We start from the raw sequence: 25255 nt of genomic DNA, 5'->3' as shown, positions 1-25255 counted from the left end.
ACATCAACCATTTCCTGGCAGTACATGCAATTCCGAAGATCGTTCATGTACCGACAAGAAATCATTCATACATTTCACGTAATACATATATGGCATACACTTATCACTTAGGATAAGTGTATTAACTGATCACATCAAGTATGCACACAGCCCCGAAAACATAACAAGGAATGGGGCTAGAAACTCACCTGAATGTGGTTACGTTCACCATTTATAGTTATTCCTTTATTGAGCTGTGCACGACTAACTGTATAACAATTACACGTATCAATTAACTGTCACTATCTATAACGTCTTTCTAGTCTACTTATAACCCACAACGAACGGGGGTCCGGGGGCAGCGCCCCTGGCAGCGGGGTCTAGGGGCGGCAGCCCTGAGCAGGGTCCAAGGGGCAGAGCCCCTGGCTGGGGTCGAGCTGTCGTAACACATTTTCTAGAATTTTAAATTATTAATTAATTGCTAACTTAAAAGTTCAAGGGCTTATTTTGTAATTAAATCATTCTTTTCTAAGTCCAGGGACTGTTCTGCCATTTATTAAACTTCTAATTCGTTATTCAGTCCTTAACGAATGGGAGTTCATAGCGAATTAACTGTTATAACGAATCTGGCTTTGTAACGAACCAAACATTATAGCGAACTGGTCCTGATGACGAATTGAATCCTTTAATGAACTGGACTCCTTAACGAATCAATCCATAGCGAACCAGCCCATATAACGCATTAGACCATCTAATTCGTTATCTCTTCTAACGAACCGGTCATAACGAATCAGAGGCGAACTAGAGCTAGTTCGTCGTGCTCTCAACTAACGAATCACCTTTCAATTCGCTAAGTTACCATAGCGAACTAGGGTTAGGTCAGGGAATGTCAGAACATTCCCTGACACCCCTAACCTCGTATTAACTTTTCCGGCGTCGCCATGGCCGGAAAACCGCGGATTCGCCGGAAAAACGAGTTTTGACTCGTTTTTCACCGTTTTTCGCCCCGTTCGATCCAGATATGAGCTAGGGCGATCCCTAAGCTCATATTAGGTCGGTTTATACCCGATTCCCTCCGGATCTCGTGACTTAAACGGTTTAACGGTGTCGGCTCGTCGTTTCGTGACCATATCTAACGGGTTTAAGCTAAAAAAAACATCATATTATCATTACCTCGGGTCGGGATCGATTCCTCCTTCTTGGTTCGGCTAGATAAGGAGAGAACTAGAGAGAAAGCTTAAGTGTGTGTTTTGGTGGTGTATGGAATATTTGTGAAATGAATGATTAATGGGTGATTAAAGGTTTATATATTTAGGGATCATGGGCTCAAGCCCATGGACTCTCCTTCTTTCTTTCATAACCCAAGTCCATAACCCATACCAATTTACCCAACACTAGCCCAACTCATAATAACTCGTATTTTCATTTATTAACCGAAACTAGAAAACGGGATGTTACACCAATCTTCTGGAGAAAGATGCATCAACCGTCTTCTCTGAAGAATGTGTTGAATCGTTCTACATATTGAAAGATAAACTTGTCAACGCACCAATCATGACTACACCCAATTGGACTATTCCATTCGAAATCATGTGTGACGCAAGTGACTTTGCAATCGGATCCATTGGACAATGCAAAGGAAAGCATTTTCCCCGAATTTACTATGCTAGTAAAACTCTTAATGATGCACAAGAAAATTACACCACAAAAGAAGAAGAGTTATTAGCCGTAGTTTTTGCCTTTGAAAAATTTAGATCCTACTTGGTTCTTTCCAAAACCATCGTTTACACCGACCATGCCGCCATAAGATACATCTTCTACTAACAAGATGCCAAACCTAGACTTATCCGATGGATTCTACTACTCCAAGAATTCGACATAGAAGTCACGGACAAAAAGGGAGCAGAGAATGTAGCCGCATGCCATCTTTCACGCTTAGAATGCCCAACTTTAGAAGAACTTCACAAGGAAATTATTGATGATAATTTTCCACCCGAGGTTCTCATACATATCCAAGCATTCATGAAAGCAAACATGAAAGTCCTTGTTTTGTCGATTTCTCTATCTAGCTTGTGGAATCCTAAGAAAATGGCTAACTCATCAACAACGGAAGAAATTCTTCTCCTACCTTAAGTTCTACTTCTGGGAAAACCCTTACTTGTTTAGGATGGGAGGGGATCAGGTTGTTTGTAGGTGTGTGTCAGGAAAGGAAACCTTTGATATTATCAAGCACACCAAATGAATGCAACATGCTCCTCTATTTATAGGAAGTCTGGGAGCTCAGGCACACCCCCGTGCTCCATGAGGCACGCCCCCGTATCTAGCTGTCCACTCGTATTTAATGCTCTGTCAGATCGTACGTGCTGACTCACCACATGGGCGTGCTTAATGATGCACGACCCCGGGTTTTTTTGGTGTATGTTATATTTTCTTTTGTCTTTTTTGAAAGTGACCACGGCCCCATGTTTTCTAAAGCACGGCCCCATGTCCAGTTGTACAACATTTTGTCCTTTCTTACAGATGTTTGTCTTTTCTTGCACAGGAAAGCATGAGGGCGTGTTCCATGAAGCATGGGTGTGTGTTTTGCTGTTTTCTTGGGGTTTCTTTGATTTTTCTTTGCTTTTTCATTTGTTTCTTCGTTTGAGGCTTGAATTCACCTAAAAATATATTTTAACATGATAAGTAGTTATTTGAACTATATTATTTGATAGAAGTTGAGTTTTTAGAGATTATTTGATGCTAAAAAGATGTATAATTTTTATATACATCAAACATCCACACACTTAGACTTTGCTTGTCCTCAAGCAAGCTACTTATAAATTTCTCTAAAATGCAAGTTAGGACCATAGCTTAAACATCCCCAAAAGAGTTCCGAGATAATGGGAACAAAATAACCAACCTTAGATCATCGGAAGTGGTGATATATATAAAAAGGTGATTTGTGTTTGTGAGCTTCCGTTTATGCAAAATGTCACGTTCTCACAATGTTCATTCACACTCGGCTTTATATCTAATCATACCCGTGATGTGTGTATGTGAACACTCTTGCCAAAATGTGACCTGTGATAAATAAGCTTGTAACGAGTCCAAATCTCCACCTTTGTGAAGGTTTTCATACTTCAGAAGGTAAGAGGGGTTGGTTTTATGAGAGTAGGGATTTGGTGTTTTGTGGTGGTTCAAGTGTTAAGGTTAATGATGATGAGGATGGTAAATACAACTTATGCTGATTGTCGGGAGTCTCAAAATGTCTTCAATGGTTTGCTCCTTTTCTCTCGGTTGCTGTTTTTTTTTTAATTAGTTCAAATCTAGTGACTCTTTTAAGGTCAGATAGTTAAGACCAGTTTTGTCGAGGATGTGAATTAGTTCTTCCTCAATCCTGTTCTGAACATAACTCCCAACTCTAATGGATCGTTCGACTTTGAGCTTAATAGCCCCCCACCCTCATTAGTTCGATATTGAGACTGAGTTTGACTTTTTCTATATCTTCCTTCATGGGACCAGTTTCCGCATCCTAAGCATCGTTCGTATCGTTTTGCTCTTCTTTTCATTGCGCTTTTGGAAACTCAACAAAATGGTGGCCTTTGTTCGTCTTGGCGTCACTTTTTCCTCACCTCATTTCTAAAGAGAAAAATTCTCTCCCTAAATTCTGGAGGCAACCTAGGTTTTGCGAAATGTATGCAGCAAAGAATATTGAAATCGAAAGAATGCATTCCAGTTCTTTAAGGTCTGCCGGCAAAAGACCAGTGTTATATTTTACTTGTGAGATGGAAAAAGTGGTAAGGTTTTTGGTAAAGTTTTTGGGTTTTGTGTTGTAGAATGGTTTGAGAGAATTTTGATAATATTACCTTCTTCTTTATACAACGCTTCGTGCGTTCTTGAAAAGAATACTTGAGACAAATTCTAAATCAAACGAAACATATGACTCACTCAATGCTTCCGAAAAAATATTTATTTGGCATGAGGTTTATCTCACAGTAACGGAGGGATTGAGTATAAACGTCATATTTTGCATAAATTTCTTCTCACTATTACAAAACTTCTTTTTACTTTTTCATTTTTTTGGTTTATAGTAGATTTTTAGTTGGTTATTTGCAAAAAAATTTCTTGGATTTTCTTTTGGTTTTGTCACAAAAAATAGTCTTTCTTTACTACAAAAAAATTATTTATTAGAGAATTTTATAATTAGTTGAGCAAGTAATTGGTTAAGTAATTCCTCTCTCTACACTTGAATCTCACATTGACCTCAATGTGAAAAGATTCATAAAAAGATTCGTAAAACGACTCATATGAAATATGGTGGGTAAATGAAAAGGAACTTCCCTACAAATTTAATATATTTTTATGGTTGAGTTTCCACGGCATTGTGGACGACCACCAGAATCATTAGTTCATCACCAGTACAAGGTGCTAAATGCACTCACACACGTGTTGCCAACTATCATATTAGATTTTTACATAATTTTCTCTTCAACTTTACAAACATTCGTAACATTAAACTCATTGATGATTATTTGTTATACATATTACTTTTAAACAACAGCACATAACATATATAGAAACAAACATCATATAGTCATTTGTAAATCACATTATACACCCCTTCAATTCCCTTTCACATGACTTGCCCACTATTTTCACTTACTGTTTTCGTCTTTCGAATCCAACGAGGCTTCGAGAAAAGGATAATCAGTGTACCCATGAACAGGGTGAGACGTATAAAACGTCTTCCTATCATACTTATTAAGAGGCGCATTAAGCTCAAACCGTTTTGGCAAATCTGGATTCGCCAAAAACAACCGACCATAAGCAACAAGATCTGCCATGTTCTCAGACACCGCTTTGTTACCATCATCCATATTGTACCATCCAGCACACATAAAAGTCCCCTTGAATGCTTCTCTCATTGGCACTAGACTATGATGAAGGCATTCCACTTTTTCTTCTATAGATATCATCCTTGGTTCCACCATATGACAATATAGAATATTATATGCATTCAAAGTTTTAGACATGTAAAGACCTAAAGCTTTAGGATTTGAATCACTTGATTGCATGTAGTCAGTAAATGGAGATAATCTAAGGCCAACTCGGTCGGCCCCAATCTCATTTGCAACAGCCTCGACAATTTCTAACGCGAACCTGCATCGGTTTTCCATAGAGCCACCATACTTGTCTGTCCTATCATTCACTTCATCTTTTAAAAACTGGTCAACTAGATAACCATGAGCCCCATGGATCTCAACTCCATCAAAACCTACAAAGGGTCAAAGGTTGACCATGTAAATCTAGACAGAAAGTGTGAAAATTAGAAGCATAATAGAGTTATAGAGGCACACACAAAAATGAGAAGTTAATTATTATTTTTGCAACCTTACAATCTTCACAATAATTATTGTTTTTGAGAGTTTCTTTTCTCTTTTATTTCTACATTTAGTTTATATATTGATTTCAATAGTCTTCTATATATTAGAACTGGAAATCTTTTAAGAAAACTCCTATTTTGACTTGACCCAAATTTTTGGCTCATTGAAATTTATTCTAACCCAAAATTTGCCCCCCTATAAAATAATTATGTATCATTATTCCTTACCAGCTTCGATAGCGTTTCTCGCAGCAACTCTAAAGTCATTAACAAGAAGAGGAACCTCTTCTGTGCTTAGCTTCCTTGGAGGCGTAAATTGTTCATCCCTTATAACTTTGTCGTACGGAGAAATAGGGGCTTGCCCGTTTGGCTGAAAGCCTGTTAAATATATAAAGAATCAGATTAACAAGAAAATGAAACCTAATGACACAATTATTATTTAATGTGATCGTTAATTAATAAGAAAAATGAGCAAAATGTATATATATATACCGGCATTTGAAGCCCTTCCAGCATGCCAAATTTGACAGAAAAAGATCCCGCCTTTCGCATGAACAGCATCCACAATAGGTTTCCAAGCCTCAATTTGTTCTTTAGTCCATATACCGGGCGTATGTTCATACCTTCAACAAGAGCAAAATGATTATGAAAACCAATGGCGTAATTACTTAATTAGTAATAATAGATGTATACCTTTACCCGGTGGCAGTATCTGAAATTCCAGTGGCTTCAGAAATAAGAAAGCCTCCTTTGGTTGTTCTTTATGTATAATATAATATAGCATGTGGCTGTGGGATAGAGGTACGGTGTGCCTACATCCCACCCTCCCCAGACCCTACTTATAGCTTTGCTGTCGGTGGGATTTTACTGGGCATGATTGATTGATTGATTGATTGATTGATGTGGCTGTAGGATATTGCCATATGATCTTTGCCTTGTTAGGGGAGCTAAAACAACTCTGTATGAAATATTAATGAATTGTAATAAGATAAGATCATCAAATAATGATTTGGTAAAAATAAGTTTGATGATTAAGGCGGTCTAATTCACATTTTGTTGGTAACTAATCCATGTTGTCTATGCAAAGCGTCTCCTTCACGTGAAAGAGGATCATTTTGGATTCGTAGGTGGTTTCTTCTAAGCATTTTTTAAAATTGTTGTACAAATAGGCGGTTTGCTACACTTATGAGCGAACTCAGGAGAAATCTAACAGTTTTTACTTTAGTTGTTAGCGGCAAGTGTACCTGAATAAGGACAAAAGGTGCATTTCGCTCCTTTAACTAGCTAATTCAAGCTAGCAATAACTTGATAACTCTACATGAAACTTTTACATGAAATAGAAGTAGGGATGGAGCTTGCTAGATCGTTTAACCGCAAACTGAAGCCAAGTTCGCTAGCCACACAAGCGAACTTAAAAAAAACATATTGCACTTAAGTTCGCTCATAAGTGCATCAAATTAATTGCTTATTTGTGTAGCAACTTTCAAAAATGCCTAGATATACTCACAAGTCACAACATCTTTAAACAACCAACAAATCCGAAAACAGACAAATCCCTTACATTTTTTGGGTCACTAGTCCACATGGTTTACATAAAACGCGGCGTTGCAATAAAACTAGTAAACTCTAGTTCTTAGATGACAAGTTTGACCCCAAGAGTAGTTTCTTATATACTACAAAGTACAAATCAAAGGATCTTCGGCCATCGATAATCCCTATGTGAAGACATAAACCATCGAGAAAATACCATAGGCGATTTTTTTCGTCTGTAAAAAGCATTTTACTAGAGTAACAACTATTGAATATATAAGGACAGAACCACATATTAAGTCTCCTTTGGAGAAACAATAACTACTTGTATTCTTCATCATATCTAATAGTTTAATTAAACCAAACATAGAAATAGACTGATGCATAAGAAAGAACTGAAAGGATATAATATACTACCTGTGGGAAAGCTCAAATTTTCCCAGTTTGTGAGGTGTGAGAAGAGGGATTAATTTCTTTTTATCCACTTGTTCTTTGTCACCCATTTTTAAAACCTGATTGAACAAACACCAGAAGCCTGAATGAACAAGGAAGATGATGCACACTCAAATAAGAATAAGATTTTAAACTGCAGTTTCATTTGCTTTCATAGGGTCAACTCAAATTGTCGTTTGTAGTGAAGAATATTAAAAACTACATAATATTGCTTATATGTTTGTGTCCAGCCTGCAGGTAATTTTGAAAGGACCACCTAACCCATGAAGGGTTAACTTATTTTATTATTTTTAATTTTTTATTTTAATAATCCTAACTTTGACTCATTTGCCTACGCCAACCCCAACTTTAGAACTGTACTACGACAGTCCCAATCTATTTTTCTCCACCGAGTTTTTTACGAATGAAGTCTAACCCTGTTAGTTTTTTATGATGTGGTTGCTTACGTATTTCCAAACACTCACCATCCTACAATCCAAGCGGGAAGCGCGGGCTTAAATACCAATGAGTCAGCAAAAAGAAGATTTTCAAATACTATATTTCTTTAAATACAATATGGTTGAAATTCCTGTCATACCTTATGAACTTTATGCTCTAAAAGCCTAAATACATATAAAGCTTCCCTGGATAGAACCTTTTCTCTCAACGTTAAATAATCAAACAATTGAAGGGCATATTAATATTCAATAGAGCATCTTCAATATTAAAACCTTACATCACTTTTATAAAGAAATACTTTTTTGATATTACATATTCTTATTTAAGTCCATTGTATATATATATATATAGGTAGTTCTTATATAGTTAGTTATTTGGATTTACTCATTAAGATCTTTTAAGTTAGAATGTGAAACACCGAAGATCACCAATACGGCCATAAGGAAAATGTTCGCAACAACGTGAAGCTTGAGACGAGGATTATCAAATGGACAGGAAGACAACCTTTTGGTCAGAATGATAATAAGAAAATATGCAGCTAAAAAAAGTTACATATGCACGTGTAACTTGTACATTATACATATGTTCGCATTAGAGTGATGACCCATGTTTCACTAATAGCTTGGAAGGGAATACGTTTTCCACCTTCGAATCTTGGCTCGGGTTATAGGATATGGAAATGTTTAGTGTTTAAGGGGTATTTATCTTCTAAAGTCCAAGCCCACCTCCTATTAGTTTATTTATTTAAACCAACACACGACACTTTATCGAATAAACAAAATTTCATATATTTATTATAATAAAAAGTAGGATGTTACAATATATGCAATAGTGTGCATTGTATATACGCAACAATGTTGTATTATATGCAAAAAAAAAGTCGATATAGTGCATATGTGCAATAGTGTTGTAATATATGCAATACAAAACGATTGCATATATGCAATACACACCATTGCATATATGTACTAAACGAAAATTTTTTGTTATGTTATATTTTTGTATTTTTTTTATATTTTTTTCTGGTGAATAATAATAACATATTATAAAAAGAGAAAGAACAAAAATATATAAATATATTTTTTAAATTTAAAAATATTTCTTTATTAGTTTTTTACTTCTCTTTTGATCTCACTTATATATATACACGCACACTAGCTTTAGAAGCTGTGTAATACACGTGATACTTAAAAGAAATACAATTAAGTTATAGAAATTAAATTATTGCATTTAAAAAAAACTATTTTTTATCAAATTAAATGGTTTTATAAGTTTTAATTATAATTTCTAATGGAATATTTGTATGAATACGTGATGTATTTTTACACAATTTCTTAATAATCACGAAAAAGATACATCTGGTGATTTAATAAGTTATAATTATATTTTTAATGGAACAACGGATTCTAACAAAAGACGATAAAATATTTCTTTATTAATGACATAAAAAATTACATCATATATAAAATTAACATTAATAAAACACGCTTTTGTATTACAGTTTTGAAAGAGAACGATGAAAACTCTATGGATCAATGGAGGTTGAATTAATATGTAAAAATAAAATTAGTATTCATTCACAATTTCTTCTTGTCTTAATCATCTTAAACTTATAAATATCGTTAATTGAATTTTACCACATTAATCATCTACACTCAAAAGCGTATATAAATTGATTTAATAAAAAAAAGGTAGATCTGAGTTCATCAAAGATAAAGATTTTTTGGTTATGTGACATACATACTCATATATTTTTAATCCTTCTAATTTAGATAATTAGTTGTTTGATTAAATGATGGATTGATATGTCTTGTTTACATTAACATCACTATGTTTTCATTAAAAATAGAATAATAGTTTGAACGAAAAATTTAAGTTAGAAATGAATCTTCATATGACATGTATCCATAGTTTTATTTTATTTTATTAGAATATGTATGTATATATATATATATATGTGTGTGTGTGTGTGTGTGTGATTTCAAGGCCGAGAGTTATGGGCCTAGCCAATAGATTATATTTTCATGAATGTGGGCCGCCGTCAGTAGTTATAGCAAAATATGATTTAGGGTTACACTTACTATTCTATATAGGGAATGAAACTCCAATCACATATCCGCCGCTCTCTTCTCTCACTCTCTAGACCCCTCTCCTAAGCGCTTTTAGTTATGCTTTACTTATTTGCCTCGTAATCATTCATTATATGTTTCAAAATCATAACTTGTGTTCAAAAGTACAGATCATGATTTTTAACTTTTGGTATATTTATGGACATATACCCATTGATTTTGTTGATGTAAATGTAGCATGTTCACTTATGTTTGAAAAATGAAGTAAATCGACATCAAAAGCATTTTCTCTAACATTTTGTGAATTTTATTTCACAACATGCATGTTATGACATAGATCGAAAACAAATGAAGAATAATTAATTTGTAGTGGAAATGTCTTTTCTTGTTTTATATTTGGTATGTGTAAGGGGAATCTCCTTTTTCATTTCTATTATGTCAAAAGTGGCAGGCTTCATAGCGGCGAAGGGCCTATCTAGCTGTTTGAAAAAAGGGGGGTGTGTTTCTTCGTAGGAACGCCCCCGAAGTATTGAGGATTTAACGTTTTCTAATTGCTTTGTCCATTTGAAATGTCAGGCTGCTTGATGCTACCCATCTTACATTACAAACAAATTTGGTTAACCAATTAGGAGGAGATAACAACATGATGATTGTTCATAGTATCTCGGTGGTCGACATCAAGGTAATCGCTTAAGCAACTTAACTATTTAAGAAAATGGTAATTGACAAAAACGTGGGATGAACTAGAAACTTAAATTTGTTTAGTTGCTATGATATTCATTTGATTTTGTGATTTTAACAATTTGCATATTCTGTTGTTTTGGTTCATGTCGAGGGCCTCCAAATGGAAAGTTGAAAAAGTTAATGTAAAAGTTGAGACCTGCATTTGTATCTTATTTCAGTTTTATAACAAAATAAATTGGGTCAACTAGAAAATCATCCTTTTCACATTTATTATTCGTCTTCTAGCCTCACCATTGTCTATAAATAGACCCCATACTTTCCTTCTCAACACACAATATTTTTCTCTTCTTACTCAAGAATCCTTCACATGCTTTAAACTTATATTAATGGAAAACATGTCCTCAGGTTGCTTCCTGGTCGGGTTTCGATTCATACCCACTGACCAAGAACTTCTTATACGTTACCGGAAACAAAAACCTGAATCATTACCTCTTGCTTACCCAATCCCTGAAGCATTGTTAGTAGTTGTGATCCACGGGAATTTAACAGGTATGTTTTCATGATATAAAAACAAAAAAAAACGTTACATAAGATTGGGTTTTTAATATTTTATGATAACTGCTTTTGTTTAGGTGATTTGAATGCAGAACGGTACTTTTTTAGCATGGCGCAAACCAAGCACCGAAGGGCTAAACAAAGCGATAGAAAAGCTCCATCGGGTTATTGGAAAGCGACGGTGAAGAAAAGAAGGTTTTTGATTCCGAGAAAAAAGGAAATTGTGACAAAAAGAAAACTCTTGTTTTCTACACATCCAAGCCTCCAAATGGGACTAAAACAAACTGGATAATGCATGAGTACAAAGTTGATAACCCTACCCAAGTAAGAAATTCCAAATTTAATCAGGACTTATGAAGGTGGTTCAAGTTCACTTATGGTTGCATGTGAAGATGAAGAAATAGTAAATAGATAGAATAATGTTAATAGTAGTATTAATGGTGTTTTTAAGTTAGTAATTAGTTTATGTTAATTTGGAACCGGTTTAATATGAAAGGTGTAATCTTATGTAGATGATGATGAATAATATCAGTTATTATTTTAACTTTTTTTCAAGTCCTCATTTTGCAATTAAAGCTGATTATCAAATAATAAATGAAAACCAAGAAATCAGATTCATGTTTATCAATCTCAAGATTCCGTGCCCAATTCTTTTTGAGAGCTTTAACACCATTTACTATTATTAGATGATAATCTAACTGTCAAATGATGTTTGAAACTTTGAATGTATCATAAAATTAATGCACCTCACAAAACACCGTTGGGCTTACAAATCACTTTTCCCTGCCATTGACTTTTTGTTTCAATGGCATTGATATGATAGTTAAGGCTTGAGATTTTATAACTAAAGAGGATTTTCTAACTATGTTGGGTTTCCTTACTGGACTAGTGGCGGATCCAGAATTTTTTTTCAGTGGGTTCACTGTTTTTAGATGCTTCAGTTTTATAGTGATGTACATAAAAAGTTTTGGGTCGATTCGATGGTTCGTGTCGGGTAAATCTTATCACATAATAAATGTACGATATAAAATAAAAAAATACATCATCATTAAAAATTAAAAATACTTACAAACAAGGCTTGTGTTTTTAGAATGACAATGAGTCGTTTGGGATGAGTTTAGGTATTCCCAATACCTATTATTAAAGTCTATCACATACCCCACGCAAAACTCATATGGTAATTGTCAGGTATACACACGGGTTCTGGATTTATCCATTATTAAAAATGTCGTTGGGTATGCCCGGCCCAAAACCCATAGGGTATCTAACTATGTATCAAGTTTTGACAAATTATAACTAGTTTGTTTTTCACTAAACTAGTATATCAAGATCCTGGTTTGATAGACAAACTTCCTCTTCAATATATTGGTTAAGCTTCAACATAGTACCTCCTATACATTCAAATGATCAAATCCAAGTTTTATGTGAAACCATATTCTGATAAAAAGATATATAACTATTTTCTAAAAAATAATAGATAGCTTTAACGGATTTAATACTGACCTAGGCATAGAGATGTGAAGTTAAAATGTACATGAAAAGTTGAAAACTAAAAAATACATGAAACCTATTAAAGTTCCAATCTGCACAGTGGCACAAGTTGATGGAACGTTGCAGATATGTCTGGAAAAATAAAGAAGAAAAAAACGTTGAAGTAAGGAATCGAACCCGGGCTAGTAGAATAGAGAGGCAAAGTGTTTCCCACCAGACCACAATATCACTTTGTTTATGGATTCACTCACAATTTATATGTGGGTTCACTCTCATATTTTATATAAGGGTTCTATATAAAATCCGAAACTCAGTGGGTTTCCGTGAACCCGCACATGTATATGTAGATCCGCCCCTGACTGGACCATCCTCTATGGGGCGTCGATGGACATATGGGGGTCGCCGTTGGGTGCAGAACACCAAGGGGCGCCCTTGATGGTAGGGTGCGAAGCCAAGAGTTGTTCCAACGATGGGCGCCTTTGTGGATGTGAAGGTGGGCCACCTCTCCAACGGCTACATAACGTAAACATAAAAAAATTTTAATTTAATTATTTTCAATATAATACAAGTCATATTTCCAATTTTTAGTCAAACAAATCTCTAATTTCACTCAAACAAATCTCAAATTTCACTCTAAATTCTCTCAACTTTTTACCATTGATCCTTTCTCAAACCTAAACCCGAACACAAGCTCGAGCTCAAACCCGAACACAAACTCGAGCTCAAACCCGAACCCAAACCCGTGGGATCCGGCTCAATTTTCTATGCCAACCAACATCGACCCGCAATGCCTTCAACCATGCAACCGTTTCCCAACGATATGTTCTATCGAATGCCAATGCCGTTTATGCCCCCGCCAACCCAAACACCCCAAACCCAAGTTCCCGAAAACCAAGTAGACGAACCGCAAGTTCGTCGCAAACGAAGTCATCAAAAGAAGGTTGATGTTGGTCAAACAACTACCGAAAGGGTTGAAAGAAAAAAGTGGGAAGATGACGAGGAAGCAGCGTTGGCGTAAGCGTGGATCGACTCATCCGAAGACTCAATTCAAGGTAAATCATAAAATTATTTATATATATTTCATGTTTTATTTTTTTGTTAACTAATACAAAACTTTTATATGTATCGTAGGTGACGGTAAACACACCCCGGATTTTGGGATGAAATACGTACGAGGTTCTTTGATATAATGGGTCGAGGTTGCTACCGCGGGGATGATTCCGTCTCCAAAAAATGGAAGGCAATGCAAAAAAAAAAATGAACAACTTCTCCAAAATTCACACTCGCGTTACAAACAATGAAGGAAGCGGCATGAGCGATGTCGACCTCATTGAGACTTGCTTAAAACAATACAAGGCCCTTAATGGTGCCGATTTCGATATGTTGGAAATTTGGAGGAAATGCACGAGCTCGCCAAAGTGGCATCCGATCCCGACATCTTCACCGCGACCGTCCAAATGGCCAAAAACAACGTATACTTCGGCCAATCAATCGCCGTCTCAAGTCGGGTCGGATGCTCGTTTTCAATTTAACTTAAACGAGATTGATCCCGATTTTTTTTATGAACCGGATGAGTTGCCACGTTTGATAGGAAGAGATAAAGCCAAGGTGGCGGCTATAGGTGTGGGATCTTCGTCTAGAACGACATTCTCGATGAGTTCCGATGTGAGCTCGCGTTTTGACAACTTAGAGCTTGCACTTAAAGAGTTTGCCGATGCGAAAAAAACACTTAAAAATGAACTCAAGATAATGCATGAAGAAAAAAAAAGCCATGCATGAAGAAAGAAAGAAAGCAAACTCGGAGCGGCAACGAGAAATGATTTTAAGCTCCTCGCAAAGAATCTCTCGCATCTAGATACGGCCACGAGGACGTTTTTGGAGAAAAAACAAGGATAATGGCAAAACACGCAAACGAGGACGACAAATATTAGTTATATATATATATATTATTTGTACGTTTTTTTATTTTTATGTTTTTTATTCATATTTTTAAATTTAATTTAGTTTAATTTTTATTATTATTGTATTTAATAAATTTGTTGGGCGTTTTGTTTTATAAAAAAATTAAAGGGGCATCGATGCCCCTTCACCATAGAGGGGCACATTTGGGTGGGGCTTTGATGTCCCCGGTGCCCACGTGACGCTGATGTGGCACTGTGGATGTGAATCATTGCCCGTCACCATAGATGCTGGTCTTAATGGCGTTTCTATTCAGACCTAAAACGTCAAAATTAGTATAACGGTTGATATCCATTCTCAAAAAAATTCACTTGAGTGTTGAGAATAGTTCATACAATCGCTGCTAAAAAACAAACCACTTTCCCCATTAAAATGGTTGACACCATTGGTTTGTGAGCGAGAACAAAACAACCATTAAAGTTATACTACCTCCGTCTCAATTTAAATGTCCTAACATTTTCGGTCTTTCTTGTTTAACTTTGACCGACAATATTTTTGTTTGTGTTACATAATACTTGATGTAAAATATATGAATGGATTGGGTTTTAAATTTATTTTACATTGATATAATTTTCATCAAGTATTATATGACACGAACAAAAATATTTACGGTCAAAGTTGCAAAAAAAGACTTGAAAAGTCAAACTAGGACATTTAAATTAGGACGGAGGGAGTATAATAGTAAACAAACATTTAAATGGGTTATTTATTTTTTTCATTAAAAAAAAAGCGTAACGTCTACTTAAAAGAATAGTTATTAAATTAACTTTTTTATAATATAAATTTTAGGTGTATTTTTAGAAATGTTGAATGTTAAGTTTTTTTTTTTAATATTAGATGTATTTTTAAAAATGTTATGTTTTAAGTTTATTGTTAAAATGTGTTTTTTCATGGTAATTGATTTTTTTTGTCTTTTATTATTTAATTTATTTAATATATATGAAATTTAAATTAATAAGTTATAAAAGATATAGATTGATATGGATTAAATAAAGGAAAAAATAGTTCTTAAGGTGACTGTTTGAAACAAGAACAAATAATAACCAATCAAGAAGAAATACAAGTTTTTGTAAGTTGGTTTAAAAATCTTATTTGGCTACAGGCGAACCTAGGTGGTTGGGATAGGGGGGGGGGGGGTTAGCCGTCCCCACGTATTTTTTTTCTTTGATAGTACATGTATACAATCTAATCCTGACCACCCGCCATGAACTTTGACGTCGCCCCATGTGTATAACCCGGTTATGTAAGGATGGAAAAAAAGTAGAATATTCATGGATAAAAAATTAAACTTTTAATATTATAAAATATTAGAAAAGAAAGTTGGTGGGTGATACCTTTTGACACCTTAAAACTTTTTACATTTAGGCGTTTTGCGATACGTGGTTGTCCAGTCAGCATTGAAGAGTTTTATAAAAATGATGTGGTGGTAAAAAAAACTCATAACTCTCATGCAATCATTACCCATCTCTCTCATTCTCTCTCTCTCTCTCTCTTTCTCTCTCTCTCATACACACACACACACACACAAAACGCCTCCCTTTCAAAGTTATTAATTTTACCCATAACTTCGAGGGTACGGTGTGGGGGAGAGTTATGGGCTATAAATTTGCCCATAACTCTTCCACTACGCCTGGTCTAAGAGCATCCATAACAACAAACCGTAACACCAACGTCACATCATATTCTAAATTTTCTTAAAAACTTACACTTTCTTCCATGGCAGCAAACATTCACAAACTGCCACATCATAACCTACTTCTATTTAATTAAATTACTCTTATAACAAATTAAGTTTTTTTGATTTATATATATTTAAATGATAGATTAAACATTTAAAAATCTAACTTTAAAATATACAAATTTAAAAAATATAGCATTTAAGAAAATACATTAAACTTAAATATAAAACGTACATTAACTAACAATAAAGTGTACTTTAACTAAAAACATACATCAACTTCAGATTAGTTATTAGATAAAATACAAAATTAATCTCAATTGTTACGTTTTTTCTTGATTTTTTAAAATAACGCCAAGTGAGTTTCCAACGTGTTCGGATCCATCTTTGAGACAGTCCATCAATAGAATGGTCATATCTTGATTAAACAAAATTTGATCCATTTGCTCATGAAATTTATCGAAAGATGTCGTTTTCTTGGTCATATATTCTTGCATTTGTTCAGTGACCTTGTCATCAATTGGTTCATCTTTCACCTTGCTTCTCGCTCGTGCCTTTGCCTTCTTTTTTTTTCGATCGGTCATCTGTTCAAATTCGTCCACCACATTGAACGCCACTACATCACTCGAGTCATTGAGATTGACGTTGACGCTTGTATCCTCTAAAATCGATGAGGTGTACTTCCCCGAAGTTGATGTTTTCGTCAGAGTGAATCGGCTTGGCCCACTTTGACTCATGTCTAACAACATTCAACACATGCTCATACTTATAAGCACCTTTCGTCTCCTCATTAAAATTGTTTTTTGTGTGGCTCGTGACTTGATCGTCATATCACCCGCTTCTTTTTAGTTGTCAGATATGATTGAATAACTCACAAAACTTGTGAACCAGACCTGCCACCATGTGCCAATGCGACATTAAATTTTCGATGGATTGAGAGATGTCACCGGTTTCATTGCATAAATACTTATGCACCCGAGCCCAGTAATCACGGTTTTTTTTGGGGTTACCAGTGTTAGAGTCAACAATGATGTCACTGAAAGCACGAGCTAGAATTGTTTCTTCGGCAATACTCCATCTAGGTATCGTGACTTTTGGCTTAGAAGATGGTCTGACGATGGATTTATCCTTCTTCTTTCTACCCGAATGAGCTATCGGGTATAGGGATGACGTTCCGAACGATTGAGTAGATTGAGGTGATGGATTCATTGTTTACGGATTAAAGCTGAGATGAAATTGTGGTGGAAACTAAACTTATTGTAGATTCTGAAAAATTTTGCATTGTAATAGTCAATTAATGCTTCTTATTGGAAAAGAGGCCTAGTATCGACGTTTTTTCGTGAAGAAAAAACGCAGCACATAAATGGTAAATAAACAAAAGGACTAAAGGTCCAAGTGTTTTACATAACAAATGATATATCAAGCATAAAACTATGTAAAACAGACTAAAGGTCTGAAGCTAGATCGTTAATCTAGTATTTACAAAAGGTTACTCTCGTATTATAGGTCCGAGGTAACGCACAAGCAGAAATCAATAATGTATCGATCATCATAAGCAAAAACAAAGGAGAATACGCTTAAACTTTTATAACTCTTTAATTGAGTCATTAACGGTTTACATGGGATTATGTATCCCTAAAATTATAAATAAAGGTAATTGTTGGCCCTCAAACTATCGTATATGTTTTTCTGGATCCTTACCTATGCGATCAGTCGGTGGGCACACCACACCACACTTGGTCATTCCTCCGCCATTACGAGCCTGATTTAAGTAATATTTGAGTGGGGAATGGCTTGTTGTACATTGGTAGTTGGTAAGAACTCGAACGCTGCGGTGTTTGTTGAGCGATTTCGAGTTGAGCTTGAGTTTATTATAGAAATTCAGAATTTATATAATCCTTTCTATAGACTAATCCTCTTATACGTTTAGGATGCAACTTAGTCAGATAGAACCTAAGGCCCCCGAGTTTCACTGCTTGGTTACTGTAGATCCTATCAATATGAAGAATCATCAGTTGCATGACGTGCTAGAACATACTAAATCCTGTCAATGCTTGTAATCTCATGATAGAAGAAAACTAATGCTATAGACACATATTAACAATCTAAAACCATGAAGCAGACTCCGGTTAAAACCTACTTATAACTCGAAGCTCCTAAATCACAACCGAATAGAGAAGTGTCTTATCAATTTACAATCAATCCACTAGGTGAAGAGGAAAGCTCTAACAAGTTCCTAAATCATTTTGTTCAGACCTATTCCCAAAGCACCTGCAAAATTAGACCTAAAATTCACTTTCCTAAATCCATTCCCATTAGTCACCTGTAATATTAGACCATTCCCATTGGTTGTAGCGTCGATGTGATTGACATTGATTATTATCACCAACGAGTCGCCGATTCAAGTTTTTGTTTGTGTATACATTATGTCTAATGTGATTGTGCGTGATAGTCATCGTGCTTTGAGGTTTCGCCTCACATTAACCATTTACTAGTTACGATGCTAATATTTTAACAATTTTAGGTTCAAAAAGTTAGAGCCGAAATGGAAAAAGATGAAAGGAAGTCAAGAAACGAGTTGGAAGAACGAGTGCAACAAATGGAATAAATGGAAAAAGAACTTAAGGAAAATGAAGAAAGAAGGCAAAAACAATTTGATGAGTTTATGAGAAAGTTTGAAGTCGGTAGTAATTAGTAGTAGTTTCAAATATTTTGAATTCATAACTTATTAGTGAAGGTTTGTTAATGTACACTTGTTTTGAATTTATGTTATTGTGTTTGTTAAACTTATGAAATAGCCACATTTATCTATGTGTGACCAAAAGTATGATAATAGCCACAATTTATATTACAAAAGCATTATGTGTGACAAACGGTAAGACAATGGCCACACCACAAACTACAAAAGAGTGTTTGACTGGCAAGCTCACATTTTTAGCCACATTGACAATAACCTCCAGTGTCTATATGATATGATTAGCCACACAATACCTCACTATGTGTGACGAAAAGTTTGACAATAGCCACATTTTAAATTACGAAAAGCATTATGTGTGACAAACGGTAAGACAACAGCCACACTATAATCTACAAAGGAGTGTTTGAGTGACAAGTAAACATTTTTAGCCACTTTTAATGTAATATCCAGTGTCTATATAATATAATTATGTAAGGCCCCGTTACCGGTAGCCCTACTTTGGTGTTGGATTTACTCATAAACGCAGTTCTAAATATCAGAGTTAAGTAAACATTCACGGAACATAAAAACTTTCATAAAACATTTCATAACAATCCAAAACTTGTCTTAAACAAACAACTTTTCTTTCAAAAACTAAGTAATTAAAACATAACACGTCTTGAGTCTTTTGATGCCAGCCTCTTATTCAATGTCGCGTGTCCCCTCAAGCGAGCTGCCTCATTCTACTCACTTGCGTGCATACTAAAAGTCAGCTACGCTGAGTGAGTTCTAGTTAATCACGTATCGTATAATACATACACTTACCTTCAATCATGCACCCGAAGATACATAATATTTACTTTACTAGCTTACTTTCATTACATAATTTCATATATACATTCATACTTTATTACTTTCATACTATATAAATTACTGTTCATTCTATCTCAGATATTATTAGGGTCTGGTCCCTCTTTCCTTTGTATATCTCAGATATTATTAGGGTCTGATCCCTTTCTTGTCTATCTCAGATATTATTAGGGTCTGGTCCCTTTTTACTTCTCTATCGCATATATTATTAGGGTCTGGTCCCTTCTATTTCAGATATTATTAGGGTCTGGTCCCACTTTCTTCATCTTCGAACATACTGTCTTTACATACCCATAACATACATACTTTCTTTAATCATTCATACATATTCATATATTATACATATATATATCATACACATTCATCTATCATAAACATACCTCCCTTGTTAGCACGTGCAATATCCGAAGATCGTTCACGTACCGACAAGCTTTCACTCACATTTAAGATATACATACATAACATATAAACCATATAAGGCATACACTTACCAGTTAAGGTAAGTGTATTAACTATCACATCGAGTATGCACACAACCCCGAAAACATAACAAGGAAATGGGGCTAGAAACTCACCTGAATGCGGTTACGCTCTCCGTTAATCGTTATTCCCTTCTTGAGCTGTACACGGCTAACTGTATAATATTTACATGTATCAATTAACTACTACTACCCATATCGTATTTTCTATCTTTATATAACCCATAACGAACGGGGGTCCGGGGGCAGCGCCCATGACAGCGGGGTCTAGGGGCGGCAGCCCCTAGCATGGTCCAAGGGGCAGAGCCCCTGGCTGGGGTCGAGCTGCCAGGTCAGCTTGGAAAAATTTTATTTACATTAATTGTCTTAACACATTTTCCACTAGGATTTTAATTTATTTCTCAGCGAACTTAACTTTTGGCTAACTTAATATTAAGCGAATTTAACATTAGCGAACTTGTATTAGGCGAAGTTCCCAGTGGGCGAACTTGTATACAAGCGAACTTAAGGTTCAGCGAACTTATCTCCAGCGAAGTTAATCAGAAGCGAACTTGGATTCTGGCGAACTTGTCAGGGGCGAAGTTACTTAGTTGCGAACTTACACCGCTAGCGAAGTTATGCCACAGGCGAACTTATGCTTTCGGCGAAGTTATACAGCAAGTTCACTGCAGCGAGCTGCTGCTGCCGGAGTTCGTTTCACCAATCCAAAACACGCGTTTTGCGACCCTTGTTCGCTTATTATGGTTCGGCCCTACTCCCAGCCGTTCCCTAGACCGATTACGGCCCAAGCTTGACCCGAACGATTCGTAAAGTTCGATCTTTTAAGCTAAAATGTTCCAACTAGGTTTACGGGTTTATTAGGTTCGTTTTAGCATCAAGTTTACAACTTTACGTTTCCTTTATACTCGACCTATTCTCATTCTAAGTTTCAAGGCTAAACGTTTATAAAAACGTAAACTTTAGGATCAAAACATACCTTATATACGTTCGGCTGGTCGCGTTTTGCTTGGTTATCTTGTATCTAGCTCTTATATGAGAGATCTATTGCTATTCGATGTTCGTTGGTCGTTTCACCCTCTTCCTCTCTCTCTCGGCCGTAAATAATAATAAGGAAGTGTGTGCGTTTTTGAGTGTGTAGAGATTAGGATGGAAATGAATGAGGGTTTAGGGTTTTAGGTTGGTTTAGGGGATATTTATATCCCTTAAAGCCCATGGACCTAAGGCCCATTCCCATTTAACCCACCTTAATTAATCTAAGTCCATGATCCGTTCTTTACTCGATATTAATTAATTAATAACGCGAAATCACTAAACGTAACTTTCTTTATTTAGCATTATAATATTTAGGATGTTACAAATTAGCAACACTATTATTAAATTTAAGTGACCATTGCTTTGCTATATCCACACGGTATAGGTCACAATGCACGCTTAACACAACCCTATTGGCCACATTATTATAAAATTCATGTGGCTGAAACATTAATTCATGTGACTCTATACGTGCAATGGTCACTCATAGTAAATAGTCATGTGGCCATTTTCTACCGTTTAGCCACACTTATTGGAGAGGCTTCTTGATGGCCAACAACTAATGCATGTACCCTTTAGCCACACTTATTACCACATAAGGCCACTAAAAACTGTGTGTGGCCATATCATACCCACGGTGTCGCGACCTTTGGCCACATATGACCTGAACCAAATGTGTGTGGCTAAAGGCCTACGGCCACACTTTTTCGTGTGACCGAAGGTCAATAAGTGATCCCGTTTTCTTGTTTCGGTTAATAAATAAAATATGTGTTATTATGAGCTGGGCTTGTGTTGGGTAAATAGAGTGAGTTATGGACTTGGGTTAAAAACGAAAGAAGAAAAGACCATGGGCTTAAGCCCATGACCCATCATATATATACAATAATTACTCCATAATCCATTCATTTCACATATTCCATGCACCACCCAAAACACACACTTAAGATCTCTCTCTAGTTTCTCTTTTCTCTAGCCGAACCAAGAAGAAAAATCGATCCCAACCCGAGGTAATGATAGTATAATCTTGTATGGATCCAAACCCGCTAGATTTAGTTGCGAAACGACGAGCCGACACCCTTAAACCGTTTAAGTCATGAGATCCGGGTGGAATCGGGTATAAACCGAACAAAAGATGAGCTTAGGGATCACCCTAGCTCAGATATGGATCGAACTGGACGAAAAAACGGTGAAAAACGAGTGAGATCTCGTTTTTCCGGCAAAATCGCGGTTTTCCGGCGACGACGGCGCCGGAAAACGGCGTACGAGGTTAAGCATGTCAAAGAATGTTTTTGACATTCTCTGACCTAACCCTAATTCGTTAACGGAAGTTTAACGAACTAGCCTAATTCGTATGCTGATTCGTTAAAGAAAGAGTGACGAACTAGCCTTAGTTCGTATCCAAATTCGTTAAGGAAAATATAACGAATTAACCCCAATTCGTTATGCCCATTCACTAAGGTTCAATTCGTTATGATGACCAGTTCGTTATAAAATGGTCATTCGTTATAAGAACCAATTCGTTATAAGGTTCAGTTCGTCTTTAAGGTCAATTTTCGTTATAAAGGCCAATTCGCTATGAAGGCCAAATCGTTATGAAGTAACGAATTAGCCAATTCGTTATGAAAAACAGAAGTAACGAATATATATATATATATACATATATATATATCACAATCAAACAATTATAATAATTATAAAACAAAAAGTTGGCGTGTAGTGGGGGGTGGTTCACAAAATCGCGCCCTTTTGGCTTGTTTGTCGCCCCACTACGGACACCCTAATGAGTGTGGAAAATTTTGTTTGATTGGAATGGATTGGTGGAAGAGTGATAAATTAATTTTGTAATGAAGATTAGGTTTTAGATTAGTTTGTGAATGAGTTGAGTGAGTTTGGTGGCTAAACTATACAAATTGATAACTTTTGGCTAAACTATACTAATCGACTTTTAAGCACGTATATATAATATAATGAATAAAAAAATTACTGTGTAAAATGAGAGCATATTCGAGTTTTGTTTTTCTTTATAATCTTCTATAATATACATAGTACAATATGTTAATGATAATATTTGAAATTATATTTTTTTCAGTATTTGAGAAACATGGTTTGTTGTTGATTTTTAGATTTCATCAAGTATTTTGAAATATATAGTAAAATAATATGTTTATATTTATTTTTATAAAAATGTATATATATAATATAAATATAGTATAAAAGAAAAGTGAATAATTATTTATCTATTGCATATATTAATGCCAATTAAGATCTTAGTTTTGGAGAGAAATAAATTATGAGAATTAACTAAAAGATAACTAGTGTCCACAATTATTTTACTTTATTAGAATATATAGATATATATGACTTCAAGGCCGAGAGTTATGGGCTTACCCTATAGATTTTCTTTTCATGATGTGGGCCGCCGTCAGTAGTTACAACAAAATATGGTTTAGGGTTACACTTACTATTCTATATAAGGAATGAAACTCCAATCACAAACTCGTCGCTCACTTCTCGCACTCTCTAGATCCCTCTCCCAAAGACGGCATCTCTTAATCTGTGTGCAAAGTAAGCGCTTTTGATTATGTTTTACTTATTTGCCTCGTAATCATTCATTATATGTTTCAAAATCATAGCTGGTTTTCAAAAGTACATATCATGATTTTTAAGTTTTGGTATTTTTATGGACATATATCCATTGATTTTTTTGATGTAAATATAGCATGTTCACTTATGTTTGTTGTGGAAATGTCTTTTCCGGTTCTATATTTGGTATGTGCAAAGTATTTGGGATTTAACGTTTTCTAATTGTTTTGTTAATTATTAATGTCAGGATTGATGCTACCCATCTTACGTTACAAACAAATTAGGCTAATCAATTAGAAGGACATAACAACATGATGATTGTTCATAGTATCTCGGTGGTCGGGTTCAAGGTAACGCTTAAGCAACTTAACTACTTAAGAAAATGGTAATTGACAAAAACGTGGGATGAACCAGAAAAATTAAATTTGTTTAGTTTTTATGATATTCATTTGTTTCTGTGATTTTAACAATTTGCATATTGTGTTGTTTTGGTAATGTAAAAGTTGAGACCCGCCCTTGTATCTTATTTCAATCTTAACAAAATAATTATTATAACAAAATAAATTGGGTCAACTAGAAAATCATCCTACTCAAGAATCATTCACATGCTTTAAACTTATATTAATGAAAACGGTGTCCTCAGGTTGCTTGCTTCCTGTGTTTCGATTCAGACCGACATGCGAAGAACTTCTTCTACGTTTCCTGAAACCCAAGACACAAATGTTACCTTTGTCTTACCCGATCCCTGAAACAAATGTTAGCAGTTGGGCTCCATGGAATTTACCAGGTCCGTTTTTATTATATAAAAACAAAACAGAAAAAAAGTTACATAAGATTGGGTTTTTAATATTTTATGATAACTGCTTCTTTTTTGTTTAGGTGATTTGAATGCAGAACGGTACTTTTTTAGCATGGCGCAAACCAAGACCCAAGGGCTAAACAAAGCGATAGAAAAGCTCCAACGGGATATTGGAAAGCGACAGTGAAGAAAAGAAGGTTTTTGATTCTGAGAAAAAAGGAAATTGTGACAAAAAGGAAACTCTTTGTTTTCTACACATCCAAGCCTCTAAATGGGACTAAAACGAACTGGATAATGCATGAGGACTTTAAAAAATATATGATGAAAACTCGAGTTCACTAAATGATGTTATATATGGAGAATGAAGGTGGTTCAAGTTCACTTACGGTTGCGTGTGAAGATGAAGAAATAGTAAATAGATAGAATAATGTTAATAGTAGTATTAATGGTGTTTTTAAGTTAGTAATTAGTTTATGTTATTTTGGAACCGGTTTAATATGAAAGGTGTAATCTTATGTAGATAATGAATAATATCAGTTACTATTTTAACTTTTTTCAAGCACTCACTTTGCAATTAAAGCTGATTATCAAATAATAAATGAAAACCAAGAAATCAG

General features: G+C 35.1%; 1 protein-coding gene and 1 pseudogene across 2 annotated transcripts; one reads left to right on the top strand and one right to left on the bottom strand.

Moving 5' to 3' along the window:
- Positions 1-4579: 4579 nt before the first annotated feature.
- On the bottom strand, positions 4580-7374 carry LOC143555863 (putative 12-oxophytodienoate reductase 11; annotated as a pseudogene). The gene is made up of 6 exons (XR_013139271.1): positions 7289-7374; positions 6258-6299; positions 6041-6139; positions 5834-5964; positions 5570-5719; positions 4580-5233 (listed from the first exon to the last, which is right to left on the bottom strand). The product of XR_013139271.1 is annotated as a putative 12-oxophytodienoate reductase 11 (transcript).
- Positions 7375-10901: 3527 nt separating this feature from the next.
- On the top strand, positions 10902-11362 carry LOC143555875 (NAC domain-containing protein 83-like). Its single transcript, XM_077045347.1, has 2 exons — positions 10902-11064; positions 11148-11362. Exons 1-2 carry the CDS (start codon positions 10902-10904, stop codon positions 11360-11362), a joined length of 378 nt encoding a protein of 125 aa, XP_076901462.1.
- The last annotated feature ends 13893 nt before the right edge of the window (positions 11363-25255 follow it).

The sequence above is a fragment of the Bidens hawaiensis genome, unplaced genomic scaffold, assembly GCF_021521415.1.
Source record: "Bidens hawaiensis isolate Kalapana, Puna unplaced genomic scaffold, B.hawaiensis_p1.1 tig00018403_1, whole genome shotgun sequence".
Classification (NCBI taxonomy): Eukaryota; Viridiplantae; Streptophyta; class Magnoliopsida; order Asterales; family Asteraceae; genus Bidens; species Bidens hawaiensis.
The sequence above is the reverse complement of the archived record's forward strand: the minus strand, read 5'-3'. Positions and strand labels throughout refer to the sequence as shown.

Excerpts from the sequence above, each read along its gene's own strand:
- LOC143555875 (XM_077045347.1), top strand. The coding sequence starts at position 10,902 with ATGGAAAACATGTCCTCAGGTTGCTTCCTGGTCGGGTTTCGATTCATA. Across the intron at positions 11,065-11,147 it reads GATCCACGGGAATTTAACAG|GTGATTTGAATGCAGAACGG; the intron begins GTATGTTTTCAT and ends GCTTTTGTTTAG.